The 20425-nt window shown below is 37.8% G+C and overlaps 1 protein-coding gene across 1 annotated transcript in view; it reads left to right on the top strand.

Moving 5' to 3' along the window:
- Positions 1-20425, top strand: part of PAPSS1 (3'-phosphoadenosine 5'-phosphosulfate synthase 1) — a gene marked incomplete at its 3' end in the record, with an annotated part of 107623 nt that overhangs the window by 69889 nt on the left and 17309 nt on the right. The window contains exon 11 of the mRNA XM_008055995.2: positions 17839-18068. Within this exon, the coding sequence (XP_008054186.2) occupies positions 17839-18068 (230 nt within the window). The remainder of the gene's footprint in view (positions 1-17838; positions 18069-20425) is intronic.

The raw sequence follows: 20425 nt of genomic DNA, 5'->3' as shown, positions 1-20425 counted from the left end.
TCCAAAATCTTTGGGTTCATGTATTACTTAATTCTTTTGCTGGATCTGGTAAGGTACCCCCATATTAAGCACATTAAAATTTCTGTAGCAAAGTGAATGCTTTTCATTACTAAATGTGATCAGGAAAAAGTCCAGAGTAATTTCATGTCTGTTTTGGTCAGATTTTGCTATCAAGTGAGTTAAAAAACTGGATTTTTAGAGGCTTTTCAATTTCAGAATTTTGGATAAGCAATTATGGGCCTGTACCATAAAAAGCATAGAGTGTGTTGAGTTATTTGAAAAGTTTTTGGTGTCTCTATAGTTTGATATTTTATGTACTTTTAGCGTATGTATGTTTTGTGAACTGAAATTCCTTATTTAATTTAAAAACACCAGATTTTGCATGGGACAAAAGGGCCATTTTTTTCCTCTTCATTTTTAGTTCAGAATTTGTTCTTGCTTATTTCTTACTAAAGTAGTACCAAATTCAGCTGTTGTCTGTTAGTTTGATTTTTCAGGTTTTCCTGCCAACCTTCCCAACTAGGTAATCTATACAGTTTCTTCCCTAAGTCCTTGATCCGTATCAGTAGCTCAGTATGAATAGGAATGTATAGGCTTTAAGGTCCCAAAGACCCAGGTTCAAAGACTTAATCTTTCACTAGTTCATTTTGCAGCCTTGGATGAGTCAATTAAATTCTCCAAGTCTCTGCTTCTTATTTGTAAAACAGGAATAATAATTATCTTAACGATTTGCCGTAAACATTAAATCAGATAATATTTATTTATAAAACAATTTGTATAATGACTGGCATATTAGGAAGAACTCAGTAATTGATACCTATTTTAATTTCTTCTGACCCCTGTGAAGGATCTCATGTAATGTTTTGCAGTACCTTATCACCATGGGTGCCTTCCTTTATTCCTTAAAATAATAATCGTTGAGAGGATACAGAGCCTTTTTGGGTCCCCGGACTTGGAAGGCAGATGCAGACTTCATGGGCTTGCTGTCTCCCCACTCAAGCCCCCTGTTCTGAGGGAGGATTCTGCTCCTCCCTGGCTGGGGGCCTGGGCTTAGTCAGGGCAAGGTAACTTACAAAAATAAAATTAGTTTGCTCACTGATGGTTCTGAACAAATATAGCTCTTAAATTTGAGATATGTTGTTTTGAAGACTGAGACAACTGAGGTTTATCCTTGAAGATACAGAAAATCTCTGGGAAATTCTGTATTTTGTGTACTTGGCCTCCGTTTTCTGATGTACAAATGAAGGATTCAGTTTTCACAGTCTAGACTCTTTCAACTCTTAAAAGTGTGTGATGAGAGTATTTGCAAGGCATGTCTAATTATCTTGTACAAGATAAAGAATGATGAACTTAAGTCTAAGTAAATTTCATCATTTTTCTCATGAAGATTAAATACTGTTCGGTACCAGTACAGAGTAATAGAACTTGGTGGAAGCATTTGAAATGCTAGTTGTACAAGGAATATTGGAAGCCATAGTACCAGGAATCTACATGATAGAAAGATGAATCACATCTTTCACTTGCTTCTCAAGATTCTTCTAGTTAGCTTGAAGAGTTCAAAATAATTTTTACTTCTGAGAAACCGAGAAGCAGACTACTTTGGGAATTTCAAGAAAATATTTTAATACTAGATAATGTACAACCAAGATGAGGGGTTTTAACATGGAATTCATGAGATGATTGAAGATTTAATTTTTTACACAGCAAAAGCAGGTAATGGATTTGACTTCTTGAAGAATTTTTGTAGCATTAAAACAAGTACATTTTTGACAGTTTGGAAAAGAAAATTTGAACATTTACTTAAAAATGTAGTTTCAATGCCCAACATTCTTTTATAAACCACTTGTGTATATGAGGTTAGCCTTATGGAATGTTGACTTAATAAAATTACACTTAAAGCAAATTTTGGCGTGAATCTACAAAAAAATAGGCTACTTAAACAGGACTTAAGTCATTGTTCTAATCATTATTCTCAGAATTTTTAATTAAGAAAAATTGAAATATTATATATGTAATCTGTTAGGCTTTTAGGACAGTGGAATTTCTCATCTAGCGTGTGAGGGGAGAATAGTGTAGTGGTAATGATATTATATGTAAGTGGTATAGTGTAGTCCAGTTTTATAATTTTATAATGTAATATAATTTTAAATTTGGAAAGTACTTTTCTTTGTTTTTGTTTTAGAAGCTACTGAAATTAAAATTTACCAATATGTTTGCCAGCAAATGAGACTTTTATGTGTATCAAAAGGGCATGAGTTAGAAGTGCTTAAGAAACACTTTTCTAAGTAATATACCATATTATATTATATTTTCTAAGTAATATACCAATATACATATTGGGATAAAACTAGAGTAATTCTAATTATGAAGAATTTTATAAATATTATTTATGGAGATCTATAATTGAGATTCTTATCCATTGGTTTATCTTTGGTTTATCAGCCATACAATATCTTAATCTGTGATGGGAGGCAGGAATAAGCTACTATAAGATTACAATTTTCATAGATAAGTTATATTGCTTTAAGAGTTGACTGTAATTTAGATCAGGAACTACTCTCCTACTACCACTTAGTAGCAAAACTTAACTAATTCTGATTTACATTGCACTATGCAAATTAAGTAAAGATTTGAGTAAACCTTAGCCCCACAAATGTACTTTGGGGAGGAAATTTTGGAACAAATATCTACTTACTTTAATTAGTTATTTAAGTAGCCAATATTCTACCCTTCATTTTTTTTTTTTTGTTTGAAGAGAACTCTGAAATTTTTCCACAAAGCTTTATTTTTCCAACTTTTTTTTTTTACTTTGAAAAAATGCTAAGCAAAGAGAAAAATAATTATTCAGAGCATCTCATCTCTCACAATTCCAGTTACTGTCTTCAAATACATTGATGATACATTATACACTTTTTAATGGGCTACTTTGATGGCTCCTAATATGCTTAATAAAGAGTTGGGCTCATAGCTGAACGAAATGGTCAAATCCCTTCTGAGAGTTATGCTTTCCATTTTGATAAGACAGTTCTCAAACCTTATTTGAAGGTGAAGTGAGATCATTGTTGAACCTCAGTATTTATTTATGTTTGATCCTCCTGTCTGCCCCTGCCTTTTTACTTTCTACAAGAAGACAATATGGAAATACTCTACCACATAGTGAATCAAGTCTACATTAGGGATTTCATTGCCTATTTCTGGAGTATAAACTTTGCCTGCTGTATTGGGATCCCGTTTGGTCTTTTGGAATTGATCATTCTCATTCCTTCTCTTTTGAGTAGCAACTTTTGCTGTCATTTACTAATAAGCCAATTTAGTGAGAAATTTCCCAAAATCTGGGTCTCTAGGATGTATATAATTGTGATAGAGATCAAAGCCTAAAACATTTATTTCATTTCTCCTCAATACTTATGTATTTTGTATTTTGCTTTGTAAAGCTGCTTTTTAAACCTTCTGTATTAAAAATATCTTTCCATTAAATTACTCTTTATTTTTAATGACTGCACAGTTGCCTGGTGTTTAGGAATTTAATTCAATCAAAACCAGTACCAAGTTGAAAGATCTTGGGTTGGTTTCAGTCTTTTGCTTTTAACAACACTGTAATGAATCCTAAAATGAACATATTTGCATACCTGTCTCAAGATATTCCTGGAATTGAAATTGCTTGGGTTTTTTGACATATTATCAAAATACCTTTCAGAAATTTTGTACCAATTTTTATTCATATAAGTAGTGACCTCTGTGAACTTAAATGCCTGTTTTATGACTGATTTTCAAGTGCTGGAACCATGAAAAGATTGACAAGCTGAGGAAACATTCTGAGTTCTCTCTGTATGTCTGTTTGCTAAGTCCTGGAAACAGCACAGCTTCCAAAAAATGCAACAGTTATACTATTTTGGGTGATAGGAATATTTTCAAATTTTATGAAGTGTAATGTTTACTAAGTAAATTTTTGGTTTATAATCTCAGCATATAGATTTTTCTTTCAATAGGGTTGTTACTCCAGGAATATCAATTTATGTTAGTAGTAGTATTTTTAAAATGTTTACTCACTGATCATTTTCTTTTTGCTTTTTCTTTTCATTTCCTTGAATTGCCTAACTTTAGAATAAAATAGTTTGTAGAAGAGTATGGAAGTATGTAGGGGGAAATGCTTTTAAATGCAACTTTAAAGAGGTTACTGAATTGATCTGTTGGATGAGTCTCTTGTTGACTTTTTTCTATGACAGAAAGAGAATAAGTTTAATGAAGGTGTTTTTCTCTTTATTTCAGCTTATTTTAAGCTGTACTGAAGTGACTAAAGATCAGCAAATATTTACCATATTAATGCTTGAGGTTAAAATACAGTCTCAAAGTTTTAATTTTTTTTCTCCAGTTTTTTCTTTTTTTCTCACTTTTTGTTTGTTTTTGACTGTCAGTTTTTAGGGAACATGTCTTTTTCAGATAATGGTTTTCAAGGAACTGGAAATTGATGAAGTCTACCCAGAAGTGTACTCATGTTTTACTCAAGGTCAAGAGAATATAAAAAAGGAAAAATAAAACATAAGCAAAACTTAAAAAAATTAATATGTCCAGTGTTGTGGAAATCTAAGATCTTGTGAATATTTTTGCAAGATTTAGCCATTCTTTAATTTTTTTCCCCCAACTTATGTAATGTATACAAAACCTTGTTCCTATGCTTTGAAATGCACCTAAGAAGTGTGAAGTAGGAGTCCTGTGGATCAAATTAGGTAAAATTTGAGCTGCTTTAAGATGTGCATTTCCTTATTTATTTTAAATAGTATATAAATGTTATATCTTGTTGTTGTTAATTGTGTTAGGAAATGCAAACAAATCTCAATAAAGTGTTCTACCCTTTACTTTGAAAAAGCAATTCATAGTGGGAGTACATATTAACATTACTTTCTAAAAACATCTTACATGGTCCCCAGATACATAGAAGTGGTTACATGGTACACTGTCATTAGTCCGTGAATTAATTGCTCTTTTAAATTTTGATTGTGTATGTAGTTGTTATTTTTAAAAACTATTTAATGAACAACATCAAATTGCCCCTTACCCAAGAAATGTAATGTACATCTATCAGGTGCTTTGACCAAGCCCATCCCTCTGCTGGCTGTTACCCTCTCCCACCAGATAATCACTATCCTGAATTCTATATTGCTTTCCTTGTATATGTATATATTTGTGTGACCCAGTTTTCATTCATTTTCATGCATGTGACAGTGTTTTATTATGAAAATATACCACAGTTTATCTGTATATTTCCCACTATTAAGCATTTATGTTGTTTTCTTTTTTGCTGTGTGTGTTCTGTTTTTGTTTTATATTTTTTTGTGCATGTGAGCAAAAATTTTTCCTAGGAAAGGAATTGCTGGATCCTATGAAATGCAAATATTCAACTTGAAATGGTAATGCAAAGTTATTTTTAAAATTGGTTGTAGCAGTTTACACTCTCAAACTCTCAATGACATACAAGAAAGCCAGATGATCTGCAAGTTATTTGACTGGTATAACTTTTTTGGGAAGTGATTTGATAGTGTGTAGCTAAAGTCTTAAAATGGCATGGTTTTGGCCATCTGTTCTTTTTCTTAAGGAAACAATCAGATCTCTTCATGTCTTACATCTCAGTAGGATGATTTTCTTTTCCTCTGTGTGTATGCTGCCCCCTGTTGTGGTCTTGTCCAGTTTTCTGGCTTTAAATAGCATGTGTATGCTTATTATGCTCAAATATCTATCTCTAATTCATACCTCTTTTCTAAATTTCAAATCCATCTGTCCAACCACCTCTGATGTCTACCAGACAGCTCAAACTTAACATGTCTACAATGCTAACTTTCTCATTTTGCCTCCTCCATATCTGCTTTATCCTTAGCCCCTCCCCATCTAAGTTGATCACAGTTCTTTGGAAAATCTTGGAATCATCACTGACTCCTCTTTTTTACTGATACTCCATGCCTGGTCTGCCTATAGAAAAGCTATTGTCTCCTCTTTCAAAATGTATCTCTACTTCTGTTGTGGTCATGATGTATGCATGTACTGGTCATGATGTATTCATGTACTCAGTACTGGTACTTGGCCTCCCCTCCCCTGGACTTGCCCTCTTGCCAAAAACAACTATAAAATTAAGTATGTGAAACACCTGTTTAAAATCACTGGAAAACAAGCAGTGCAGGAATTTGATCCTGCAAGATGGAAATCACACAAAGTGAAGTCTGTCTTTACCCTGGTTCTCTGCCTGGAGACAATTTCCTGATCTCAGCACAGGCAGTTGGAACCCAAGTAAAGTACAGTGGTCCTGTTGAGTTGAGGAAGCATTAGATTTTGGAGCTGCTAAAGCAGCTGAGGCTTTCTGAGACTGGAGCAAAGAGGGGAATGGGAGTGTACTAGTGTCCACATTAGGGGATCTTCGGTGAGGTGGTCACTGGGCTCAGCGTGGGCTTTGAGGCCTATAAAGAACTCTGCACTTGGTGTTTGCTTCTGGAGCAGAGTGCCATCAGAGAGTCCCATACAGTCACTACTGACAGATTATTCAGCAAGAGCAAGAAAGCAAAATGTATCTCATCAGGGTCAGGAAGACAACCAACCACCTTTACAGTGTCTGTCTAATGTCCTCTACCGATAATGCATAACACTATGCTCTAAAGGGTAAATGCTTAAAGAGTTTAATCCATTATCTCAGAGTAGGTACTGAAGGGTGAATTTGGAGTTGAGAGACAAAAGACTGAAAATTGGCACAAAAGACTAGACTGGATCTGCTTGACAAGGCCTAATACCAACCAAGCCTCAAAAAATGAGAGGTAGGTGCCAGTAAATTACCTGCCTGCTAGAATTAAATCTTAACACTCTAAAGAAAAATAGAACACTTCAGACCCCTTAATCATCCAAAAGTTCAGCATACAACAACAAATTATTAGAAACGTGAAGAAGCAGGATAGTGTGATTTATAACCAAGAATAAAAGCTGTTGCTAAAAACATACCTTGAGATGATGCTGATGTTGAAATAACAGCATCAAAGCTTTTTAAAGGAAAATATGTTCCTATAAATGAGGAATCTCAGAAGAATGGAAACTTTTATAAAAATGGAAATTCAAGGACTAAAAAAGTTTAATATCTGACATGAAAAAAATTACCTGGATGGACTTAAAGCAGATTAGACTTGGCAGAAGAAAAGGCCAATCAGCTAAAAGTCAGATCAGTAGAAATTATTTGAAAATGAAGAAAATAGAAGGGTTATTGTAGGATACCTTTAAATAATGAACATCAGAGATTTAAAATATAGTTTCATAAAAGAAAAGAAAATGGAGAGGAAATAAGCTGAGTCTCAGTGATTTAGGGACAATATCAAGCTATCTAATGTATGTATAAAAGGGGGCAGGGAGAGAGTATGGCGGGAAAAGTTTTGAAAAAGTAATGGTTTAAATTGGTGAAAAACATCAGCCTACAAATTTAAGAAGCCTAGTGAATCTTAGAAAGGAGAAATCTGAAGAAAAAACTACATTTAGACACAAAGCAGACAGTTTGCTGAATCTGAACGGTGGATGAGGGAGAGGAGGAGAGAACACTTTATACAGGAACTGGAACGATGACTGACTTCTCAGAAGCAATATGAACTAGAAGCAGTAGAGTGGTCTAGTGTCTAAGAGACAATAGATATAAAATAATTAAGTGAAAGAAAATTTAAATTAAAAACGAAAATAAGCATGTTAATCTAGAATTCTGTATTTAAGAAAAAATATCCTTAAAAAGTAAAGATGAAGTAAAGGTATTTTCAGATAAACCAAAGTAGGTGAAGTAAAGGTGTTTTCAGATAATCAGAAGTTGAGAATTTTATTAGAGAAGGAAAATTTCTCAGAAACCTTCCAACAGACTTCTCCAGAGATTCCATTGATCAGATTGCATGCTTTATGGCAAGGAAGACTGAGAAAACAGCTCGTATTTTCATTTTTCCTAGGGTGAGGAGATTTCTATTATCAAGAATTAGGAAGAGCAGGGCAAAGAGAAATCACTTGTTGTGTAGAAAACCAGTAGTGTTTACTATATAAATAACTTTTATAATAAATAACATTATCTGGTTCATAGACACAAGTAAAGCAGAGAACAAGGTGTTAGGCTGGCCATTTGCATTTTCTTAGAGAGCTTTATAAAAAAAGTTGGAAATAATCTTGTATTCCTTAATTAGTATACATTCAATATTCAGACACCATACTACCACTGGGCATAAAAAGATAAATAACAACTTGACATAAGTCTGTTGGGGAGATAGGCAGGCAGCTCTTACTGATTTTTAGCAGCTTTCTTCTAGGTAACCTGCCATTTTTTTCAGAGAATGAATGAATTTTCTTTAGAAACTGGTTAAGAAGCAATTAATTCAGTTGAGGTTCTCAGAAAATGTTTCACAGAATTATAGTAGCAACATCTGTGCTTGTGTCTATCCTTTATTGAGGGCCAGTTACTATCCTGAGTGCTTTGAAATCTCTCATCAATCTGCATTATTATTCACACTTTTTATAAATTAAGAGACTAGGTTTATATAAGGAACTTGCTTAAGGATACGCAGTCATTAAGTAGGGGGCAAAACCAGGATTCATGTCTAGGACAGCGTGACTCTGAAGTCTGTATTCTTAACCAGATACACCATCACTGAAGACCAACTTATATTCTCTTGATTAAAGTCTGTTAACTTTTCAGTAGGTTATTAAGTTGACTCACAACAGGTGTCCTTGGAAACATTTCATATGTTTTGTTTATTCACCTTTGTTACAATTTTATTTTATTTTTGAGTTGGAGTCTCACTCTGTCGCCCAGACTGGAGTGCAGTGGCCGCTCCTGGCCACCGCAGCCTTGACCTGCTGGGCTCCGGTGATCCTTCCGCCTCAGCCTTCCAAGTAGCCGGAATTACAGGCATGCACTACCACACCCGACTGATTTTTTGATTTATTGTAGAGATGAGGTCTCACTGCCCAGGCGGGTCTCGAACCCATGGGCTCAGGCAATCCACTCACCTCAGCCTCCCAAAGGCATGGGATTACAGACTGAGCCACCAAGCCCGGCTTCTTACAATTTTAAAAGTATTCTCATGGGAAAACCATTCACTAAAATGTAAATTCAAATCATTTAAGTCACCTGCAGGAGAGTGTTGACTCCATGTTCATTTTACATTTAAGTTACTCGTATAACTTCTAGAAGACGTAAAAGAGGCTATTTAACTTTCTGATAATTTTACAAGACTCAAAATTAGAGCTGACTACTACCACCAATATGCTCTGTGACTCTAGTGAAGTACTTAAATTTTCTGGGCTTCAATTTCCTCTCTTGTTTTAAAAGGTCAGAGGGGGTTGCATTAAATGATCTGAGCTTCCTCACCTATTAAAATTATTTTAAGTGAAACATTTCCAACTTACCAACCTTTGGTTACTTGAACCATAGACATAAATATTTAATGAGCAAATTGAGTTCACTTAAGTTCAGAGAACTTAGACTGCCCTTTTAATTCAACTCAGTGTAAGCAGCTGCTGATTTGCATAACACAGAAAAAAATTTTCCCTATAAGTAGAATTGTGGAGGGATTAATTGGATGATAAAATTTGAACTGATCTTTGATAAAAATTCTGAGTCTGAACTAACAGAGGTCTTATGTTTATCTTCTATGTTGGGGAAGAGGGGAATGGTCAGGATTTTCATGAATAGCCAAATCTGAGGGTGGATACAGGAAGAGGTAGCATATATGTAGAGAACAAACATCTTTTAGTATCTATCATACTTTGCCATCTTGTTCAATATAGAACAGTTGCAGTTCAGCACAAGTAATAGCAATGATATAGTAAAAAAGATATAGTTAGAGGGCTTGGTATCTTCTCTGTTCAAGTACAAGTGGGGAAAGACGGCTACAATAGTGCTGGGATGGCAGCTAGTCGATGGCACCTCTTTAATAGGCCATGATTTGAAGTGCTGCATATATTTGGCTCTCATTTCTTTGGTCAGTACTCAGTCATATGTCCACACTGAAAAGAAGGATGAGAATTATATTAAACTGTGTGTTCAGGAAGAAGGATAAGACAAGATACATAGAAACCCAGGAAAGCTAATAAGCAAGTGGAAAAAATCAAGGCAATCATTAACTCTAGGAAAAATAAATAATTGTATGAGGAAGGGAATAAAATAATAAATAAGGGCTAACATTTATCATGTACTTTCTGTGTACCAGGTACTAGTCAATTTCCTCACGTTTCACTTATTAATTTATAAAAAATTTTATGAGATAAATATCATTATAATTTTCAGTTTACAAATGAATATTGATTTCACTGAAAATATTGATATCACTGTACCTGATTGGGTAAATAGGATGGGGAATAAGAAAAGTGGAGTAAGAGTCAAGTATTATCTTTTATTTAATGAAATCTAAATAATATGGAAATAATGTCTCTCTCTCTCTCTCTCTCTCTCTCTCTCTCTCTCTCTCTCTCTCTCTCTAAATATATATACATATATATATATATTTTTAAACAGGATTTATTGAGAGGACAGAAAAACTCTCACAGTGGGAGGGGACCCAAGGGGGTTGCCCTTATATACTATCTAAAATTAAAGTCAAGACAAAGCAGTATAAGCATGCTATTTGGAAATATGGAGGTGAAGACCAGTAGAGACAACTTAAAATGTTGAACAGTTGTAACACGGTGGCCCCAAATCTGAGAGGACTTGTGCATAATGTTTACCTATTCCAAAGAAGTTACCCAGAGGTCTAACAGGGAATGACATTAGTTTGTTACACTTACAGGAGGGTCACCGATGGCAGCTGGTCAGTGATGAAAGATTCTGTGCCTCTGAACAACACAAGTTAATTATTCAAATTCCTATACAGTCTTTATAATCACATTGATTAGGAGTGATGACTACATTGTCTTTAGGTTGCTTGGTTGCCTGCATCCCGTGACTAGTTAACCCAATGACTTGTTACAGAGAGTATGCATGTCCTGCAGAGACCAGCCTTGGCCAGGGGCTGGTCCCTGGAAGTGGGTCAGAAAGAGGCTAGATATAAGGGAAAGAGGAAATGTCTGGGTAATTATCCCACACTTCACCCTTACATTGATCTTTTTCCACCTTGACAATCTTCACGTAACATTGATCTTCTGCAAGTTCTCTCAGATGTATACATGAGTCATATATTGCATCCATATCCCACATTCAAACACCAAAATCTCTACAGTGATTATAATACCTATGATTACTTTTTCCAGAAAGAGCCTAGTGACCCAAACTACTTGGAAAAGGTGTCTTCAACAATTTGGGAAACATTTCAGTATTCAGGGCCTTAAGGGCCGTAGACACATCATGACCATTGTCAGGAATGTATATACAGCATTCAATTTCAAGTATGGTACAGGTGTCCCCCTGTGCAGCAGTGAACATATCTAAAGCCATTCTATTTCGTAATACCACCGTGCACATTGGTATAATTTCATCACTGAGGAGGGCATCCCTGATATGGCTGATATTGGGAACTGTGAGCAGTCCCGGCATGCTGACTTGCTATACATTCGGGCACGGGTCCTCACTCATTGGAGGAACATATTCCTGGAGCTAAGGCTAAGGGTAATAAGATAAATGTTTGAGAGGAACAAGCAGAGTTAAATCTCTATTGTCAGCCAAAATACACACAATATTTCTGTTCTTTGATAACACCAAGATACCTTGTGGGGACCTGCCTAGCCTGGAATACCATGCCTATCAGGCCAAGGAGCCCTCCTGTGCACAACATGAAAGGACAGTGTGGGCATCCTAAATTGCCACGTAGAAATGATAATGGTCCCCTTTTGAGTATTTGAGACTCAGGGTTATTACTCTTAACAGTATTTGTCTATTTTCCCATAACAATAGGATGCATATTTAAATTCTCCCTCTCTCCAGGGAACCTGCAGGGAGCAACAACAGGATTCAGATTGAAATTCCCAGGACCAGTGGAGAGTATTCTTTCTGGGTACTGTGTCCTCTGAGGTAGACAGCAATAGGTTATTCTCGTTTCCCCAGCTTGGTCTTGATGAATCTTGCGTTCAGATTTGCATCCTCAGGGGTGTCGCCCACAGTTGTGTCAGCATATCTAGTGGTACAGGATGGCTGGCACAGGGTCTCTTTTTGAGAGTGTGAATTGCATCATGCAATTGGGTCATCTACACCTGCAATGAATGTTGATCTGTTTTCAAATCGTCCTTTAGCATGGGGGATTGTAAGGTAGGTGAAATCGTTAGTCAGTAGGCAGTTGCTCAGCTGATCATTGAATTTCATGTCCAGTAAAGCGGGCTCCCTGGTTGCTTTTGATGACTTCAGGGGTGCCGTGTGCTGCCAGGAGCTGTGACAGTCCTCTGTTGATTGAGCACTGTGTAGCTTGCTTGCTGGGTAAGGCCTGTAGTAATCCTGTGGTAGTGAGAGCAAACCAGGCCCCTTCAGTCCACTTGCCAGCAGGTCAAGGCTCATGGCCCCATTTGATATGTCTGCCTATTGCTGGCAGTCTCTGCAATGCATCTTAGCACATACAGAGCAATCATTGCAAACTGTCACTACATCAGATTATTTGATGGCCCGCCAAGCTTTTGCAACTCCCCACAGTGTTTTTTGTCCAACATGTTTCATCTTACAATGTAGTCAACTGGCTACATTCTCTGCAGGGGGTTTCTTCTAGCCACCTTATGTGGACTAGAGTGTCTGCCTCATCATTCCAAGGACTTTGCAGGGGAGAATGCCCAGAGACATGGAAGATGGTGATTTTCTTTTGGAGGCTTGTGGTATAAACGTCTTGCCACACATCTTGGCCACCCCAGGGGCTTGTTCATAATTGTCCATTGCTGCTTGTGCCATTGTGGCATCCACAGGGTCAGTCCTTTGAACACTTTCTAGCTGTCTTTGCAAATTGTCAGTGGGCCTGGCTTTTTGGATATCACCAACCACACTGCCTGCTACTCTGCCCACTGACTGCTCTGCTGGGTCCTGTCTTCCATCCAGATAGTCTCTGCTACACTGCTGAAGATATGCTTGCTATTCAGTCAGGGTCATCTGTGCAGGCCTATGAGGTCATGTATCCCACCCTCTGTGGGCAGGGCAATGTGCATAGTCACTGGGACTTGTCTGGTAATTGGCTTTGCTGCCTCGAGAACTGTATTGACCTGCTGTTTGAAGGGACTGTAGTGCATTTCTGCACCTTTCCAGGTCTGTGACCAAAACCCAATGGAAAGTAGAACTTTTCCCTGTTTTCTGTCCAAGCCTCCAGGCAGACCCCTCCTGAATAACATTCACATCCAATTCATAGGGAAGAGATTGGTTTAGAATGTCCAGTGCTTGGATGGTGCCCACAGCTTTTTCAGCAGTGAATGCCTGTTGACACTCCTCTGTCCAGTCCCATTGGGATCCTTTATTGGTCAGTCTATATAGGAGTCGTACGATCTGCACTAAATGTGGAATAAATGTACTCCAATACCCAACAAATTCCGAAATTCTTGTAGCTGTTTGAGAAGTACTGGGTGGGGAAAAGCCTGGATCTTATCAATAACAGCTGAAGGCATTACTTTTGTCTTACCAGATCAAGTAACCCTCAAGAATTTGACAAATAAGCCAAGTCCTCGCAGCTTGTTTTGATTCACGGCCTATCCTTTCTCCCGCAAATGTTCAATCAGCTGGGGTGCTGCCTGCTCTAGGTCTGTAAGAGAGTCATAAGTTAGCATGATATCATTCATATAGTGAAATAGAGACACTGTTGCAGGGGCCTCCAACTTTCCACATCTTGAATGACCATGGCAGCACTACAAATGACCATTGTCTTCCTTCTCTGGTGAATGGGAACTGGTCTTGACAATCTGCATGAATATCAATAAAGAAAGCATTAGCCAAATCCACTACAAAATGGTATGTGCCCAATTGTGTCCCTATTTGGTCCAATATATCAGTGATATTGAGAATAGCAACACACAGGAGGTACAACTTTATGTAATTCCCAGTAGTTTACCATCATTCTCCAGATACCATCTGGTGTCCTTATCAACAGTACTGGAGAATTATAGGGACTGTGAGCAGAGTGGATTATATTAACCTTTGTCAGTGCCTGTATGGTTTCTCCATTTTTTTGTGCCTACCAGGTAAGCAGTATTGTTTGGTGGCCATGGACAGGTGTTTGGCATGCCCTCTGATTGTAGCTTTAATTACCCTTAGTCACAGGCAAAATTTGCCAGCGCTAGCTTCTAAATACAACCCTTGCAGGCCATCAGTTCCTCTTATGTACTCCTTGATGGAAGATATATATACAGCATAGGGTCAAGGGGGCAGGTCCTAATGTGCAGGGTGGGTGTCACCCTTTGAACCTTGGTTGATTTACTACCATGCCCATCAATAGCAGTTAGAGGCACTTCAAATTTAGTTGGGTTACCATATGTTAGGGTGCATTCAGCTCCAGTATTCACCAAAGCTATTGCTGTTTGTATGTTCTTTGGGGTCCATTGTATAGCGAGCTTAATGTGTGGCCTCTGATCTGTGGAGGAGGCTTGTACGTGCTCTGTGTCTTGGCTACCCCATCTAGGGCTGTCATCTTTTGTGGGAACACGGCTCTACCTGAGGGGTGAGTGACCATTCTGTGAGCTCCTCCTTCATTACACCTTATAACCTCAAGGGGGGGGTCCTCCTTGTTACTGGGGATCTACTGTAGTACCCGGTTCTCAGCCCTCTTTTCTGAGATAGGTTGATAACACTTTTCTTTGGGAAATGGCTTCCATAATCCCACCAACACTTACTTAAATCTATCTTGTTAGGATCCACCCTGACTTAATCAAATCTACCCACATTTGCTTGTGGGTCACCTTTATGGGAACCTTTGCCCCCCTTTTCCCCCTTTGGGTTCTCTTTCACCTTTCACATTCCCCACTTCTGCCTAATCAAATCAGTCTTTCCCATTTCCGCAAGCAATAGCCTATGTGGCCCTCTGTATTGTCCCACCTGCTAGTGGAGATAGCATAGATATCAGAGTTCCATAAGAAGAGGATGAGACTGACTACAGCATTTTATTTCATTCCAGCTGTAAAGCGTACTGTGTCTGGCCCTTCAAAGTGATCTATGTATACGGCATGACACATCGCCAATTCCTGGAGATAATCCTGTAGCTCTTCCATGGTATTCCACAGGAGGAGGGAGGATGGAATGTCCCCTAATTTGGCCAAGCAGCTCTACACCCTGCATGAGCCATGTTACCCATGTTCTCCTCATGCTGCCCTGTTCCATATATGCACTGTCTTAGGGAGGGACAGTAGGTGCATGCTTGTGTGCATATACTGCGGCGTAGGGAGTAGTGGTAGGCACCCTGGATCATGGCTCTCTGGTGGCTCTTGTTGTGTGTTCATTTTCTGAATAATCACCAGGTAAACCTCGTCTTCAGAGACTCTTCCACCTCCTCTATCACTTCTATTTCCTCTTCTTCTGAGGAGTCTGATTACTCTATGGGATCCCATTTCTCTGGGTTCCATTCACTGCAGGCTGCCACAGTGTGGATGTATACATAGGCAACCTTTTCTTTTCACTTTTGTAAGGCCAAATTGCATAACAGGTCACTAATTTGCTCTAGCCAGTGACTTAACATGCCTCTTCATTCTGTCTAGTTAAGACCTGTTAGTGTTAACTGAGCATCTCTTTCCAATCTTTACTCCTCCTATAATCTCTGCACTTGGCTCTTAGTGGCTTTCTCCTGTTTGGTAGCCACTGGGAGAATGCAAAGCAGGGGCCAGACTACTGCTGCTGCAGCTGCATAGCTGTTTTTCTTCTTTTGTTATTTGTCCCTTCCCATCAACTGCTTTTAGTAATTCCAGCAGTCTGGTGGCATTTTTGGAGCATCCCTGTACTCACGTGGCCACCTGCAGCTATTTACCAAGCTGGTAACTTTGGACCACATAGTACTAGTGGTTCATTCTGAGATTGCCCCCAGAAGACATTCCCTCCCATCTCTGTCTCTTGCATGGCCACTGCAATGGAGGGTGGAGGGCATCTCTGGAATATCCTGCCAACAGTGCCATTTACGCAGTAGCCCAGATCTGAGAGAGCTTGTGCATAATGTTTACCTATTCCAAAGAAGTCACCCAGAGGTCCACCAAGGAGAGACATTGGCTTATTTACACTTGCAGAAGGTTCATTGATGGCCGCCAGTCGATGATGAAATAATCTGTGCCTCTGGGCACAGACAGCAAGTTAACTTTTCAAATTCATGTACAGTGTTTACAATCACATGGATTAAGTAATTAATAGTGATAACTACATTGTCTTTAGGTTGCTTGATTACCTGCATCCATGACTTATTAAGTCCATAACTGTTAGCAGGGAATATGTATATCCTGCAGAGACCAGCCTTGGCCAGGAGGTTGTTCCCTGGGGAAGGGGCAGAAAGAAATCAGATATGGAGGAAAGAGGCAGTGTCTGGATAATTACCCCCAATAGTTCAAGCATGAGATATAGGATTTCTCTCTTACTATTGGACTTTTAAAGCTGTTGATAAACATGTAAGTACCTGGTAGATAAACTATCAAGAGAGATTAAATGAAAACATAACAATGAAAAATATTTTGGCTATTCATGTGTAGTGGTCATCATTTATACCTTATTTTCATATAGAACAGTGATGGTTATATAAATCACTAAATAATGGAGACTTACACTGAAAGGCAGCTAAGACCAGACTTCAAGGCTTGGGTTTATGCTAAAGTTTATTGGTCAAGTCACTTAACCTTTGGGAACTTCACATTCTTCAAAGTTTTTTTTTGGAGTTGGAGTTTCACTCTGTCGCCCAGACTACAGTGCAGTGGCACGCTCTCAGCAACTGCAGCCTTGCCTTGCTGGGCTCTGACAATCCTTTTGCCTCAGCCTTCCAAGTAGCTGTAACTATAGGCATGTGCTACCACACCTGGCTAATTTTTGATTTATTGTAGAGACGAGGTCTTGTCAAGTTGCCCGGGCAGGTGTTGAACCCGTGGGCTCAGGCAATCTACTCACCTCGGCCTCCCAAAGTGCTGGGATTACAGGCTAAGCCACCGAGCCCGGCCTACATTCTTCAAATTTTAATGAGAGTGTTAAACTAGAGATGATCTCTTACAGTCACTTTACATTCTCAAGTTTCATTATTCTAGATGTTAGACTATTTTTTGCTTTTAAGCAATAGGTTTTAATGTGAAAATATGGGCTTCGTAGATAGTTTTGAGTACAGCATGGATGTTTGCTCATAATCGATCCCTTTTTTTCTTCTTAGTATTTGTTTAGATGATAATTTTCTTAGTACCAGTTTATGTAAATACTCATATAACTTGTCATTTTTATCCAGTAGGTTTTTTTTATCCTGTTAAAATATAATATAGAGAAAAGTTTGTAAATTGTGAGTTCAATGAAAACTTTTACAGTGAGCACTCCCTGGTTCCTAGCACCTAGATACTAGATCAAGAGACAATATTACCATTATTCTAGAAACTCCTCACAGTTACTTTCCTCCAAGAGTCAACCACTATCCTGACTTCTAACATCATAGATTAAATTTTGAACTGTATAAATGACATCTAGTAGTGGTGTATAATCATATAACACTCACATGGACATATATGTATATTTATTACATAATAATATCTTGTCTACGTAAATTATACATAAATACATATCCATACACATTATGCTTTTACTTTTTTTGTGTGTGTGTGAATTTTTTTATTGAGATTTCCTCTTGATAGATAATGATTATATAAAAGGCATATGCATTTGTTATCCATTGAGTACTTCCAAGTACTTGTTCTTAAAAGCATAGTTATCTAAAGAGAAAACTTTTATTCTAGGTCCAGTGGCATTGCAGAGCACGGATGGTTGCAGGAGCCAATTTTTACATTGTTGGACGCGACCCTGCTGGCATGCCTCATCCAGAAACAGGAAAGGATCTTTATGAGCCGACTCATGGCGCCAAAGTGCTGACAATGGCCCCTGGTCTAATCACTTTGGAAATAGTTCCCTTTCGAGTTGCAGCTTACAACAAGAAAAAGAAGCGGATGGACTACTATGACTCTGAACAGTAAGTTTTACATTCTCTGCACAAATCTATGAAATACTTTGTGGTCTAAGCTGCTTCCAATGTTATTAGTCTTATTAGTGTATTGTCTTATTTTTACAACTGTACTAATGACAGGTTTTGTTGTACCCATTTCAGAGAAAGGCAAACCTGAGAACCTAATTTCTCAATATTGTAGATGTTAGAAGCAGAAATAAAGATTGACTCTAGTTTCATTGTTTATGGTTTCAAGGAATTTTGTTTTGAAGTCTTTAAGGACTGTATTGATATTTCTATGCCTACTGTGTCTGCTGTAACTTACTGAGCATAAGTATCCAAGGACTCAGTAATGGTTACTCTGGTAAGCCTAGGGCATCTATGTATGGAAAGAAAATTCAGCTAATATTTGTGCAAATTACTATATGGCAGGCACTGTCCTAATTGTTTACAAGTGTTAAATTATTTACAGATTGGCTATCTCTTATCTGGAATGCTTGGGATCAGAATTGTTTTGGATTTCAGAGTCTTTCAGATTTTGGAATATTTGTATATAAACAATGAGATATCTTGGGGATAGGACCTGAATCTAAACTCAGAATTCATTTATGTTTCATATATATATATATCCTGAAGTTACTTCTATGTAATATTTTTTCATAATTTTGTGCCTTATACAAAGTTTATATGCACCAAACTATCATAAAGTGATGGTGTCAGGGAATTTTCCACTAGTGGAATAATGGTGGTGCTCAAAAAGTTTTAGATTTTAGAGTATTTCAGATTTTGGATTTTTAGATTAGGGCTGCTCAGCGTGTATTTTCCACAATAGATACAGTAGATGCTGTTATTCCCATTTTACAGATGAGGAACCTGAGGTACACAGAGGTCGAATAACTTGTGTAAAGTCACAGAACTGGTAAATGGCAGCCCTGCAGTGGAACTCAGGCAGTCTGGCTACAGAGTCTATGCACTTAGTCACTAGCAACACAGCTTCTGTCTTCAAAGATCTTAGGAGGAGTGAATAAAAACAACTTTTAAGCTTTTAGTAAAAATTCTTGGTAGTATTGAACATATGTGAGGGGACTTTAAAAAATTAGTGGAAAAAGGAATTAAAAGCTAAAAATAAAAAAAGAGAAACTTTAGTTCTCTCTTTTTTTTAAAATTATAAAGATATGGTGTACAATTCTGGCTTAGGTAAACAAACATCGATTATGCAGGTATCCTTGTTGATGAGGTACACCCCTCCTTCCCCTGGCAGTTTTTTCCTTCAACTGCCAATCCCACCCCCCTTCCCCTGACAGTTTCCCACTACTGCCAATTGCTTTCTTATAGCATTATAATTGTTCAAGTTCCGCTTATGAGTGAGAACATATGGTACTTTGTTCTTTGTTTCTAGACAGATCACTGAGTATGATCGACTATAAATCCATCCAAGTGGCTGCAAAGTTCATATGTTTGTCCTTCTTTATGGCTGCATAATATTCCATTGTGTATATGTACCACATTTTTTTAATCTAGTCTAGCTTCGATGGGCAACAAGGTTGGTTCCATGTTTTTGATATCGCGAGTAGAGCTGCAACAAACATACGTGTACAGGTATCTTTTTTTGGTAGAATGATTTGAGTTCCTCCAGGTAGATTCCCAATAGGGGAATTGCTGGGTCATATGGAAGGTCAATTTGTAGTTCTTTCAGAAATCGCCATACTGTCTTCCAAAGAGGTTGCACTAGTTTGCATTCCCACCAGCAGGGTAGAAGCATTCCTTTTCTCCGCATTCTCAACAGCATCTGTTGTTGTTTGTTTTATTAATGTTGGCCATTCTTACAGGGGTTAGATGGTATCTCAGTGTGGTTTTGATTTGCATTTCTCTGATGATGAGTGAGGCTGAGCACTTTTTCATGTGTCTGTTGGCTGCCTGTATATCTTCTTTGAGAAGTGTCTGTTCATGTCTTCTGCACACTTTTTAATGGGACTGTTTTTTTTTTTCCTTTTGGCACGTTTGAGTTCCTTGTAGATCTTAGATGTTAGGCCTTTGTCAGATATACAGTTGACAAATAGTTTTTCCCATTCTGTGGGCTGTCTCCCTGCTCTCTTGATGATTTCTTTTGCTTTGCAGAAGCTCGTTAATTTGTCTTATTCCTTAAGTTATGGGCATTTAGAGAGTTCTGATCAGGTATTGGTTGCCAGTTCCAATTTCCATAAGGGCGTCTCCTGCATTTTCTAAGATTTTTATTAGTTTGGGGTTTTATGTTTAGGTCTTTGATCCATTTAGAGTTAATTTTTGTGTATGATGATAGGTAGAGGTCCTGTTTCCATCTTCTACAGTTTTCCCAGCACCATTTACTGAATAGGTTCTCCTCTCCACAGTGGTTGTTGTTGGAG

This window comes from Carlito syrichta, unplaced genomic scaffold (assembly GCF_000164805.1).
Source record: "Carlito syrichta isolate Samal-C Ts95f unplaced genomic scaffold, Tarsius_syrichta-2.0.1 Scaffold302074, whole genome shotgun sequence".
NCBI lineage: Eukaryota > Metazoa > Chordata > Mammalia > Primates > Tarsiidae > Carlito > Carlito syrichta.
The sequence above is the reverse complement of the archived record's forward strand: the minus strand, read 5'-3'. Positions and strand labels throughout refer to the sequence as shown.